At 55.1% G+C, this 12,728-nt stretch overlaps 1 protein-coding gene across 1 annotated transcript in view; it reads right to left on the reverse strand.

Annotated features, from left to right (window-relative positions):
• NECTIN1 (nectin cell adhesion molecule 1) overlaps positions 1-12,728 on the reverse strand; it is a 77,763-nt gene that overhangs the window by 1,416 nt on the left and 63,619 nt on the right. The window contains exon 6 of the mRNA XM_068159965.1: positions 1-5,598. This exon is cut by the window's left edge and continues 1,416 nt beyond it. Within this exon, the coding sequence (XP_068016066.1) occupies positions 5,057-5,598 (542 nt within the window). The 3' untranslated portion in view covers positions 1-5,056. The remainder of the gene's footprint in view (positions 5,599-12,728) is intronic.

The following is a 12,728-nucleotide window of genomic DNA, read 5'->3' on the forward strand; positions in this document are numbered from 1 at the left end:
CTGCTACCACTTCCAGTTGATTATTATTTCTTTTTTTTTTCCCTAAGAAATCTTCAGAGTTTTAGATATTTACTTGGGGTTTAATTAATTTTTTTTCCTCTCTCTCTCTCTCTCTCTCTCTCCCCTGGCTCCATGCAGAATGATTTAACAACAAGGAAAGAGGAAAATAAATAAATAACTGTGGTAATTAAGTAAGGGAAAATCACATCACTGGGGTGAAATGCAAGGAATAATCCTGGAGCTAAGCCCCAGCAGGAAAACAGCTGGGGTGGCTTTGTGCAGCAACTCCAGGCTCATTCTGGGTTGTGACACAGATGCCTCTGCTCCAGAAGTCCCCCTGAGCACACCCAGGGAAGGAGCTGGGGGCTCAGCCCTATTTCACCTGCATTTCCTTTGCTGAGGTGGTGGTGAGACCCAGAAGGTTGTACCACAGGGCTCACACTGCCTTCCCTCTCATCTGCCTGGTCAGCTTCCCCAGCTGCCCATCTTAATCTTGAGGTACCACAAGTTGTCTGCTTCAAGCTGCCACCCAGGATCAGGGCTTGGGAAGGGATAAGCACCATGCTGGTTATGGCTCTTCACTGGCAAGCACCCAGCAAAGGGATGTGGACCCCACCCCAGCCTATGCTGCTGGCTGGGAAGCAGAGATGCCACAACAAACAGCTTTCACCCCCCAACTAGAAGCTTCCACTTGCTCTTTGCTGGGTCCCAATGGGGCTACACCACCTTAGCACCTCTGCTGAAAGGGGGAGCAGAAAAGGAGGGGATTTGTCACTTGAGGCAGCCTGAGGGTCCCTTGGAGAGGTGGCCCAGCCTGTGAGTTCATGTGCACAGCTGTCAGAAGCGTGTCACCACTTAAAATCAGCAGCTTGACTCCAGCCTGGCAGAATCTGGCCCACTTCAAGAAGTTGAGGCACGAAGGGAAAAGTGACCCCATCCCCTGAAGAAAGAACAGCTTGCACATCTGCCTCCCCTTGCAGCCCAGGCACCAGGGTGCCCTTGGGGCCAGCAGGCAGACTGTCCCTGCAGTGAGTACTGCCTGGTCTCCAGCACCTTCCCTGCCCTGCAGAACCTCCCAGGAAGCAGGATGCACATGGGTCTTCAATTTGGCATCTTCACTGAGCTCAGTCTGGCATTGGGGCAGAGACAGGTCCCAGTTGCTTCCTGATGCTGGTGGCAAACCTGATCTAATTACCTTCAAGGGCCCCCTCAGAGAAGGGAGTGATGCTATTACTGGATCTAAACAGCTCTCAGATGAAACATCAATCTGATTTTCCCCCTCCACTTCTGTTTCTTTTACCTTGTTATGGATTAATGGCTAATCACTCAGCTAATTACCACCCCTAGAGTCTCTTGGCCAATTAGCTGACCTTGCAAGAGACAGCAAGAAGCAAATCACTGCAGAGAGGTGGGAATTTCTCTGTGGTTTTGGGGATAACTGCCTCAATGGACAAGTGCTGAAGGGCCCACGGATGAGAGGAACACACTGGTGAACCCTGAGCCTTTGCAAAGTACCTCACTGCTGTGCCAGGCAATATTGCCTAAGGATCCTGCACTCTGGGCTTGCCCAGGCTCTGGATGAAAAACAAGCATCTGACCTCTCCTCTGAACCACACTGATGAGAGAAGTGGCTGAGCCCTTCCCTAGACTCTGTGCTGCTGCAGGATGGGGGAGCAGAAACAATACACAACCCAAGGGATGTGGCAGAAAGGGAACTGCAAACAGCTCTAGCTTGGAACTACCACATTGCTGCACCATCTCCTCTTCATCTTCTGAGTCCCACTGGTTTATTTGAGCCCCTCTTCAGCTAACTATTTGCACAGTGTGTGGATGGGCAATGGAAGAGCCAGGGAGGCCACCTCTCAAACCCAGACATCTCTAAGTGCAAGGCTAGGAACTACCAAAGCATAGTTCTGAGGACTTGTTCCTGTGGCCGGCAAGCCATAGCTCAACTCAGCAACAGCCACAGTGGCCCTGTCCTCTCCTAGGCCTCTCTGCTCTGTTTGCAAAGCTTTGTACCTTTGCTCTTGAGGACACAGCTTCACAGTGGGCTAGGGCCCTGCAGTGCTGTGGAGTCAGTGCAATGTGAATTTGCCAGATGAGAGCAGAGGCCCCTGCCTGTGACTAATGCAGAACATGAAAGAATCACTGCTGGACCCTGCAGATCCTCTAAAAGGTTGTTTTTTTCCAAATCCATTTCCTTGCAGTGGGTATCTGTGCTGGGGGGGAATCTGCCAAGGAGGGTCTGTGCCACCAATTTCCACCTCTGTGCTCGGTCATGGACCACCCGGTGTTTGATGTTGAAGCCATTGTCACAACCCTTTTTAGAGCCTACTTGTGAAATTCAGATCTAAAGGGCAGAATTTCCACTTGAGAGATGCTGAGAATTATCTCTGAATGAGGAACTGTGCAGGCTCTGCAGCACTCCCTGTGTTCCATTAAAGGAAGGAGTGGCTGAGCTACAAGGGCTCAGCAATGCTGCTCTGTCCTGATGCAGGTGGCAGGGCTCGCGCTTGGGAGGAATTAAAGCCCTGTGGATGCTCTTATCCCAAGGCACTGGATACAGGTAAGAACTGCCCCTAATCATCAGCCTCTACTAATAATCAGAGCTATGGAGAGATGTAAGAGATGCCACTTCCTTTACTGGGGGTGCTCCTGGTGGCAGTGGATGGACAGGAGAAGGCTTAGCTGTGTCTCTTAAGGTTCAACCCAAGGGATCCCAAGGGAATCTCTGCCTGCCCTGCTTCAAATGGACACAAAGCAGCCTTCCTGTGGCATTTTGTCTGTTCTGCCAGAAGCCAGTGGGCCTGGAGGGCTGGCAGGAACAGCAGAAAGATTACAGCATAACAAGTGGATTTCCCACTCTCCTACACCACTAACGGAGCACGAGCAAGCTACAAAGTGTGGATGGCTCAGGCTGAGCTTCACCTTGTCTGGACCAAGCACCACATGCTAAAGGAGAGCACTGGAGGCAGCCTGGCTCAGAGATCTGACCTCGACTCATCTGCATGGCTCTGACTCTCCGCCCTCCCTCTCACAGCAGGCTAACCTCCTGGGTGCTATGGGACAAATCCCAGTGGATAAGGCAGGAGGAGAATGAGTCCTGCTATTTTTAGACCTGCATGAAAATACAGCTCAGGAAAATGGGGATTTTTCAGACAAAAGACTTATTTATCCATCAAATGAACATAAAAATCATAATAATAATAATAATTACAAAAAAAAAAGCCCCAAACCCAACCAATAAAAACAACCCAGGAGAAGAGAAATCATCCCCAACCCAGTGAACCTAACTTGGATATGGTCAGTGTCAGACAGAGGGGCCTGAAGTCTGGAGTCCTGTGGATCCTCAGAGCAGAGCATAGCAGCAATCCAAGCCTCCTCATCACAGTGCAGTGGCTCAAGGGAAGGAGGACAAGTTCAGCACCCCAGGCTCACTCACTCTGGCCCTGGCCACCAAGCCTTTGCTTGGAAGGGGGATATGGTGTTGAGAAAGTGGCGATCAGCGCAGGCTAAGCACTACACCTAAGGGCTGAGGCTGTTGCTAGGAGAGTTAGAGAAGCACCTCTGTGCTCTGACCTGACAAAGCACCAACATGTAAACACATGACAGTTAAGTCTTAGTGGTATAACAAAACTCTGGGGCCTGATCCTGTGCTGAAGCCCTCAAAAAGACACTGGACGGTAGCCCTGCCAGGGTCTGCAGCCCAGAGCTGAAGGCAGTGAGGCTGGGGGAGAAGCAGAAGGGGTATCAGCTGGTCCCCTTCCTCAGGCAGTGGCAGCAAGGTGTGTGCACAACCACCCTTGTGCCAGAGTTAACTGCTCTGTGGCTGGTGCTAGCAACAACAGCAACAGGAACACAAAGAGCCAGCGCTGCTCTGAGCCATGGCAGGGGAAGCGATGTCAGCAATAAATACTCCTTCTCTTTCTCTTTACAAGAACACTCAGACAAAGACAGAAAATGAAAAGCCAGGAAATAATAAATCCCAGGAGGAAAATGGCAGCTCTGTTTTCCTGCCCTGCTATCAGCCCATGCACCTGCAGCTTGTTCCCCTGTCTCCTTAACTTCCTTTTCTAGAGCCACCACAAACGGGGAGTGGATCCCTGCAGGTGTGCGGTGGGCAAGGGGAAGAGTACCCAGACCCCACTGAAAAGAAAGTGATTGGAGGTGGTGGTGGCAGTGGGGGGAAAGACACCAAAAAACCCTCCCCCCCAAAAAAACCCCAACCAACACCCCAAACCAGTTCACCTGATCATGGCACCCACCTTTCCACTGCCATTAAGTTTTCCTGGCCTCTGTCCTACTCACTCAACCCCCTCCCACGGTTAAACAGAAACAACAAAGCAACCCAAACTTGATACAAAACCAACAAAGAAGACAACATACAAACAAATTCCAGTGTTTTTCTCGTGTTTGTTTTTTTCTCCACGGGTGCTGGGAGGAAGGAACCCCTGGGGAGGGAAGTTGGGGGGGGGGGGCTGAAGGACACACTCTGAGACATGAAGACACAAAACAGAGTGTAATATACAGGCTGGGCGACAGTCATGAAAGCAAATAGTAACACCTAAGCCACCGACCAATACAAACACCACAGAAGGGGACGAAAAAAGTCATCCAAGAGAAATCAAAGAAGCGAAACCAAACCGAACCAAACGAAAAAAACCAACCAAAAAAAGAAGAGAAAATAATTACCCAACCTCCCACCTCCCCTGTACGCAACACCCCCTCCCCCTCCCCCTCCCCAAAACCCCTCCCAAAATGATTTGTAAGCAAAGCTGCCCTCCCTTCCCCGCTCATCCCCAGCCTGCCCTCTTTTTTTGCTGTTTCCTTGCCAAGGCTGGGAGCGTCCAGAGTCGCTGCTGAGTGCCCCGGGGCCGGCGTGGGCTCTGCTGGGCTCCGCTGGGCTGGGCCGGGCCGGGGGAGGACGCGGGGCGAGCGGGAGGGCGTCGCTCGCGGGGGCGTGGGGGGCGGGGCGGGTGGGTGTGGTGGGGGTGTGTGTGTGTGTGGCTGTGTGTGTGTGTGTGTTGGGGAGGCTGTGCAGCCACGGGGTGCCCAGCTACACGTACCACTCCTTTTTGGAAATGAAAGATCCGTCGTTCTGCGACACCATGTTCTCAGCTATGTCGAGCTGCTCGGGGTCGTACTGGAAGCCAAGTGTCCTCTCGTCGTAAGGTTCAGGGTGAGCCTCCCCCTCGTCTACCGTGAAGTAAGGCCTCTTGGCGTCCTCCTCGTACTTGTTGGGGCCGCCCAGCTTGCGCTCGCCGCCCACGTCCTCGTCCTCGTCTTCGTAGGTGCTGCCGCCCAGGGGGCCCGGCTTCTTCTCGTCGTCCGAGTCGTCGGGGTACTGGAGGTTCTGGGCCATGGGGGGGTGGTGCTGGGGGATGCCGGCCTTGCTGTAGCCGTTGCCGTACACGTGCTTCTTTGTGCTGTAGTCACCCTTGAAGGTGTGGCGGCGGCGCCGCAGTACCACAAAGAGCACCACGGCCACCAGCAGGACCAGCGAGACTCCGCCCACTATGCCCCCAATCACTGGTGTGGGGATGTTCGGCTGCACCATGGATTTGCGATCATCGATTGGAGACGGGGTGTAGGGAAATTCTGGGTAGGAAAAGACAGATGGAAGGGGGAACAGTGTCAAACCATGCGGAAACGCGCTCCGCCCGCCATGCTCTCGCTGCCGGCTCTCGAGGGGTGAGGGGTGAGGGGGGTGGGGGGTGGGAAGATGAGGGTAAGGAACAGGGGAGGGAAAGACCAGGGCAAGGGGAAGGGGTTGTGCCCTCAGAGGGTCAGCGCGCAGGAGCTCTGCTTCAGCGAGGGGAGCGCAGCGTGCCGTGCCAAGCTGGCCAAGCCTCATGCGGGAGCCCAGGAGGCTGCAAGCAGTGTTTCCCTCCCTACCCCACCTGCGTTCTCCAGATGTGCTCTGGTCCCACCAGCCTAGGGTCTTGAGTCCAGATGCTTTCCATTTTACCAGGTGACGCTTCAGATCCAGTTTACCAGAGCATACTGCCAGCGAGCAAGACCCAAACCTCCCCCACCCAGCACCAAGCTGCCACCACCACTTCTGTAGGTGCCACGCTACACCTGCTGGCTCTGAATCCCTCCTTGGCACCTCAGTCCGGCCTGACCCCAACCAGGCTGCAGCACCTTGTGATTTCCCCATCAAAGTGCCCCACAGCTCCTCTGGGGCTGCAGGATGCTGCTCAGGGTCACAGCTGGCTCCTGAACTTGCTTGCTGACCCAGCTGTGCTCTGCAGCACAGGGACACACAACCTCCCACTGTTTCTTTTTATCTGCTGCTGGTGCAGTGGCCAGCACAGAGCTCTTGCTGATGCTAATCCTGGCCTACACTCACCCTGACCCATTAAAAGGATAAAAAAGAAAAGAAGGAGAAAAGAGAAGCAAACTCAAAAGTGAAAAAGAGAAGGAAGCTCTCTTCTCTTTCATGCAGTTCAACACCTTCACCTTGGCACAGAGAAAGTTTCATCCAGGACTTTGATCAACCTTCCTAACATTCCCTGGGCACAGTTACAGGCCATGGCCAAACTCAGCTTTCACACATTGAGCATCCCTGAAGCATCAAGCACCACAGGCCTGTCTCAGTCCTTCACCTGCCTCTGAATTTAGACAGCAGGCAGCTGGCTAATGTCCCCTGGCAGCCTTGCCCTCTCACACCATGCTTAGACCCTCACACTGCTTTTTCCACCCCCAAAGCCTCTCTGCCAGCCCTGCTCATAGCTCCAAGCCTTCACTGCTGCTCTGGAGCCTCATGGCCCTCACTTTTTACCCTGGCAGGCAAGGAGAGGCGTGGACTGACTAGCAATCTCTGCATGCCCTCCCAGAAGAGCAGCCAGGACAGGGGTACAGGGATCAAAGGCAGCGAATTCAAAAGGCAAAGTCTGCTTCCTGACCCCTCCTTCACGTGCCTGTGGGACTGCCTGCTGCCAGCAGCCACATTTCTGCATCAGGGCAGGAAGCCCTGAACAAGCAGGAGCTGGGCAGGGAGTGAATTGCCCTGCAGTACAGCTCAGCCTGGCTGCTAAGGAAGAAGGGAGAAAAGAGCTTCCTTTGGGTAGAGGCAGATCCTGGAACAGCTGCAGATTTTGGACAAGGGCACAGAACTTGAGCAATTGCTGGCCTGATCCTCGAGGCACAGACTTTTTGTTTCATCCCAGCCTTTCCTGAGTGATCACCCCAACAACAGGGTCTGGATTTCTGCAGTGCTGCCTTGCCTTGAGCAAAGTCTCACGAGCCTGAAACCACAGAGAGATCAACAGAGAGGGCAGAACAAGCTGGTTGGGACAGGCAGATCAGATGCAGAGGTTCCCTGCTGCTGCCAGAATGGGGAACAAGAGGCTGAGCAGGCAGGAGCCAGCACTGCTTTCCAAAGACAGCCCTCAGAGCAGGAACAAGGGCACTGTGCTTGAGCACAGAGAGCTGGGACTGGGTTCTGGAAAGCCAGGACCACACTTTGCATCAACAGAAGGCTTGTCACAGGCAGCTGCTTCCTGCACAGCCTCTCTGCAGAGACAGCAAGAAAAGTCCCACCCATCCCCTGCTGATCCTGGCTGCTGAGGGCTCAGCTCCAGCCACACAAGCATGCTCTGCACAACTCTTTCTACCTCTCCTCATGCCACCTCCCCAGGCCTGCTCCTTGCCATCACAACCTCTGCAACCCTGTGGGGCCCAATGCCTCAAACCAAGCAAGGGTCTACCTGGACCTTAAATGGGTGCAGGGAAAGACTTAGCCAGCTGGCCCAGACCCCAGAGGCTCTCTCTTACTTTTCCACACGCAGAGAGCTCAAATCTGAAGCCTCTTCCTACCTCACTTTTCCCCACAGCAATGCTGATTTTGTAGATGGGACTGTGGGTCCCAAAACCCCAGCCTGAGCAGAGCAAGGCATGGTGTGCATGCTGGGTGCAGGGTCCCTAACACCAGGCTGATCCTTTCTGCCTCCCAGCTCTGGCAAAGAGAGATCAGGGAGGGGAAGTCTGCACAGCTGCACAAGGAGCCTGCATCACTTTTCCACTAAAATCCTCATTACCAGCCCAGGCTGGATGCAGGAATTGAGGAGGGGAAATGTTTTTCTACCTTTCTAATATATATATTTGTGCTTTTTTATCCCCTGCCCTCAGTGCTGCCCACCCCTGAGGTAGCACTTGCCTACATGCCACCCCCCCTGCCTCTGCCAACGCCGTGGACACCAAAACCATCACAGCACTGTGTTGGATTTCACACTTGGCTCAGGGCTGGAACTATTTTATGCTCAGATCCCACCCCCATCCTCCTTGCAGTGGCCCAGTTCCCATGCCAGAGAACACAAACCCAAACAGAAAAAAGATGGCAAGACGACAAGCTGGCAGCCCAAATCTTCCCTTCACCACCCCTCAGACTCTTCTCAGTGGTGCCCAGGGACAGGGCAAAGGGCAGTGGGTACAAACTGGAGCCCAGGAGGTTCCACCTGAGCAGGAGGAGAAACTTGTTTGCTGTGAGGCTGCTGGAGCCCTGGGGCAGGCTGCCCAGAGAGGTTGTGGAGTCTCCTGCTCTGGAGAGATTGCAAACCTGCCTGGACTTTGTGATTTGGGGTGACCCTGCTTCAGCAGGGGGGGTGCAGCAGATGGTCTCCAGAGGTCCCTTCCAACCTCTCCATGCAGGGATTCTCTGGCCCCCTCCAGCCAGAGCATCACTACCTGCACAGCTCCCTCCCGGCTCGCCCATGCACTGCACTGCCCTGGGGATGCCAGCTGGGGGACAGGGAGGGTCGAGGCAGGAGTGCCCCAGCTCGGAGGAGGAGGGGGAAAGCTGCTCGGGATCGGGGAGGGCACCGGCCTGGCACTGCCACTGGATGGCGGCACAGACCGGCACAGACCCGCTGTGGGCACTGCCCGGGGCCCTCACCTGCAGCCAGCAGCCAGCAGCCAGCAGCCAGCCCGGGCTGAGCTGGGCAGGGAAGGGGGCACCGGGCTGGGCTCCCCTGCTGCCCTGTGCCAAGGTTGGCACAGCCAGGTGGTGAGCGGCGAGCAGGGTCCCACCCTGCACCCCAGCCCCGGCTCGCCCCGCAGCTGGCTGCCTCCCCCAGCCCTGCCTACAGCCAGCCCCTGGCAGGATGCCCACAGCTGCTGGGCACAGCCTGGCACGCCTGCAGCCTCCTGCCACCGTGCCAGGGTAAGGAAGAGCTCCGGGCAGGGCTGGTTCTCTGTGGGGTCACTCCACATGCCCCCACGCTGCTGTCAGCCCCACAAAGGGGCACTGACAGCTCTGCCCACCCGGGTTTGGGTCTGGGGCGCAGGAGCAGAGCAGAGTGTGGGAAAAGGATCTCCTTTTTGTGCAGGAGAGGTGCGTGAAATCTCTGGAACCTGGTGTGATGCCTGAGTGTGCTGAGGGCCCCATGTGAAAAATCCATTAGGAAGAGTCTGGAGAGAATTAAAGCTGCTGTGAAAAGCAGACTGGAGAAACAGGAGAGTGGAAGGAGAGGGAACAAGTTAGGCTTTAAGGCCAGCATAAAAAGCCTCCCTCCACCTCCCCCCCCACCTCCTGCTACTCCCCCTCCAGCCCTCATAAAAAAAAAGGGAGTGCTGTATGAATAGGAATTAAAGCAGCAACACTATCTGCCCGCTGCCCAGCTCTGCCAGCTGTTGCATTCAGCCCAGCTTCCTGTCCCTGTGCCAGCAGCCAGACCTCTGGAGCGGCAGCTGGGAGCGCAGGGAGACCGAGGGTCACCCTGGGCTTTGTGCCCACAGGTTCCTTTTGATCCCTCCAGGTGCCAGGTGGAGAGCTGCAGGCATGCCCCTGCCCCAGCTCCTGCCTTCCCCCTGCAGCCCCCCGGGCAGAGCAGCGCTGCCGCTGCAGAGCCAGCCCAGGCCCTTCCCCATCACGAGTGCCTTCAGAAATAGATGTCTGCAAAATCAGATCTTCCTTTCAAGTGAAAGGAAGGCTTCCAGTGAAAACGAGCCCTATGCAAATCACCCTGCCTGCCCATCAACCCCTTATCTAATGCTTTTGTTTCTTCAACCCGCTGGCCAATTTCAGGGCTATCTGGCGGAGGAATGAGCCAAAATTATCCCTGTCAGAAAGCTCTCAGAGGGAGCGGAGTGGGATCCCTGGCAGAGGTGGGAGCTAAACCTCATTAGACATCAGAGAACCCACTGGGACAAGAAGCTTTTCCCAAGGGTAGGAAGGGCCCAGATCACAAAAAGCCTATTTTTAGACACCTAGGTAATTCTGCTCTGATGTGCAGAGCCACAGGAAAGCAGCTTCCAAAAGCCTTTCAGCTCACCACCCTGCTTAGATATCTTCAAAGGTAACCACCTCCTGTGGACACATTCTTCCTTCAAGTCACTTTTCCATCCTTTTCCCTTCAATCATAAGGACCAAGGAAAAACCCAGCACCAGCTGAGACTCTCCCTGCAGCCTTGGGCATTGAGGGAAAATGTCAAAGTCCATGAGAAATTACCTTCTGGAGATGTGTCAGCACAATCATAGAATCATAGAATCAGTAAGGTTGGAAGAGACCTCAGAGATCCTCAAGTCCAAGCTGTCACCCAACACCTCCTGACTACTAAATCATGGCACCAAGTGCCACGTCCAGTCCCCTCTTGAACACCTCCAGGGGTGGGGACTCCACCACCTCCCTGGGCAGCACATCCCAATGGCCAATTACTCTTTCTTGGAAGAACTTTCTCCTCGCCTCCAGCCTAAACCTCCCCTGGCACAGCTTGAGACTGTGTCCTCTTGTTCTGGTGCTGCTTGCCTGGGAGAAGAGACCAACCCCCTCCTGGCTACAACCTCCCTGCAGGGAGTTGTAGACAGCAAGAAGGTCTCCCCTGAGCCTCCTCTTCTTGAGGCTAAGCAACCCCAGCTCCCTCAGCCTCTCCTCACAGGGCTGTGCTCCAGACCCCTCCCCAGCCTCATTGCCCTTCTCTGGACACCTTCAAGTCTCTCAATGTCCTTCTCAAACTGAGGAGCCCAGAAGTGGACACAGGACTCAAGGTGTGGCCTAAGCAGTGCTGAGCACAGGACAGAATGACCTCCCTGCTCCTTCTGGCCACACTATTCTTGATCCAGGCCAGGATGCCATTGGCCTTCTTGGCCACCTGGGCACACTGCTGGCTCCTGTTCAGCCAGCTGTCAATCAGTACCCCCAGGTCCCTTTCTGTTTGGCTGCTCTCCAGCCACTCTGACCCCACAAGCTGCTCCCTGCACAAAGCTCCTCCAGAGCAAGGCCCTGGATTGCCTTCTGCCTTGCGAAACCAAACAGCCACTGCCATGGCAAGCAGGGGTGAGCAGCTCCAGGACCAAGAACCTTCATTCCAGTGGGCTCCTGGACCTTCCCAGCTCTCAGATGGCCTCAGCAAACACAGTGGGGACCACGTGAGGGTTTTCTGAAGGACAGATTGCTGGTGGGAATCTTTCCCTGCCAGCACATTGCTCACCCAACTATCCCAGGACCTCGACCCGCTGTGTTTGCAGAGGTGTAGATGAGTGCAGACAGGGAAACCCCTCTGGACCTGCCTCAGCCCACACAGGGCTGCACTTTGAGAAGCCAGCAGCACTGCTGCCCTCTTTCCTTCCCAACTCTTGCACCTCTGCCTGCCCATCTCTGGCTTCAGGGGATCCTGATTGTCCTTTCCCCACCAGGAATTTCTGCTGGCCTTGTGCAGAGGATGCAGTGGGGGTGGGGGGGAAAAAAGCCCACTGGCAACTAATCCAGAAGTTTAGCAGCTGCCACTGGCATTTCAGAGTGTGACAGCTTTTAGGCCAGATGCCAAACCTGTCTTAGGTTTTAATCTCTCTGTCAGGTCACCTCTCGCCTGTCAGTCAAGCGCTGCTCCCGCAGGGGCTGTTGGCACAGATGCCAGCAGACAGGATGCAGCAGACACTGCTGCCTGCCATCTACATCAGCAGCATCAGATGGCCCCCCAGGCTTGCTCCTCTTTAGCCCCTGGCCCTACAATCCTCCCTCCTAACCCAGCCACCAGTGCCTGCTGGTGCAGCGTGGCGTGACCCTGGCCAGAGGCTGAGCTTTGGGTGCACCTGCTCTGGGCTCAGGATTTAGAGCTTCCCAGAAAGTGCTTCCTCTTGTGCTCTGAGCCCTGGCAGAGGCTGCCACATGGCAGCAGGCTCCAGTGAGCCTCACAGGCTGCTTGCAGTGACCTTGCTGGGACGAGATCTCTGTGGTGTGTAAATAACTCGCTGCTGCAAGCCAAGCAAATGGGGGAAGCTGCAGCATCCTGGAGGGAAAGATCCCTTCCTGGCCTCAGGAAACAGCTGGGAGCCCTGCAGTGGAGAAGCTGCTTTCTGTGCCCCCTCAGCTCCAGGCTGTGGAGTCTCCTTCCCTGGGGATATTCCAAACCCACTAGGGTGAGTTCCTCTGTGACCTTCTCTAGGTGGTCCTGCTCTGGCAGGGAGGTTGGACTGGAGGATCTTTGGAGATCCCTTCCAACCCCTAACATTCTGTGATCCTGTGGCTCCCCTTCCTTTTTGATTTACAGAATGATTTGCCCTGGAAGATCATCTAGTACCAACCCCCTGCCATGGGCAGGGACACCTCCCACCAGCCCAGCTTGCTCAGAGCCTCATCCAACCTGGCCTGGAACACCTCCAGGGAGGGCACATCCACAGCCTCCCCGGGCAACCTGTGCCAGTGTCTCCTCACCCTCACTGGCAAGAATTTCTTCCTAATCTCCAGCCTCAATCTGCCCTCCTCAATGTTCAATCCATTCCCTCCTGG

This window comes from Melanerpes formicivorus, unplaced genomic scaffold, assembly GCF_026170545.1.
Source record: "Melanerpes formicivorus ecotype bairdi unplaced genomic scaffold, bMelFor1.0.p_v2 SCAF_47, whole genome shotgun sequence".
Lineage (NCBI taxonomy): Eukaryota > Metazoa > Chordata > Aves > Piciformes > Picidae > Melanerpes > Melanerpes formicivorus.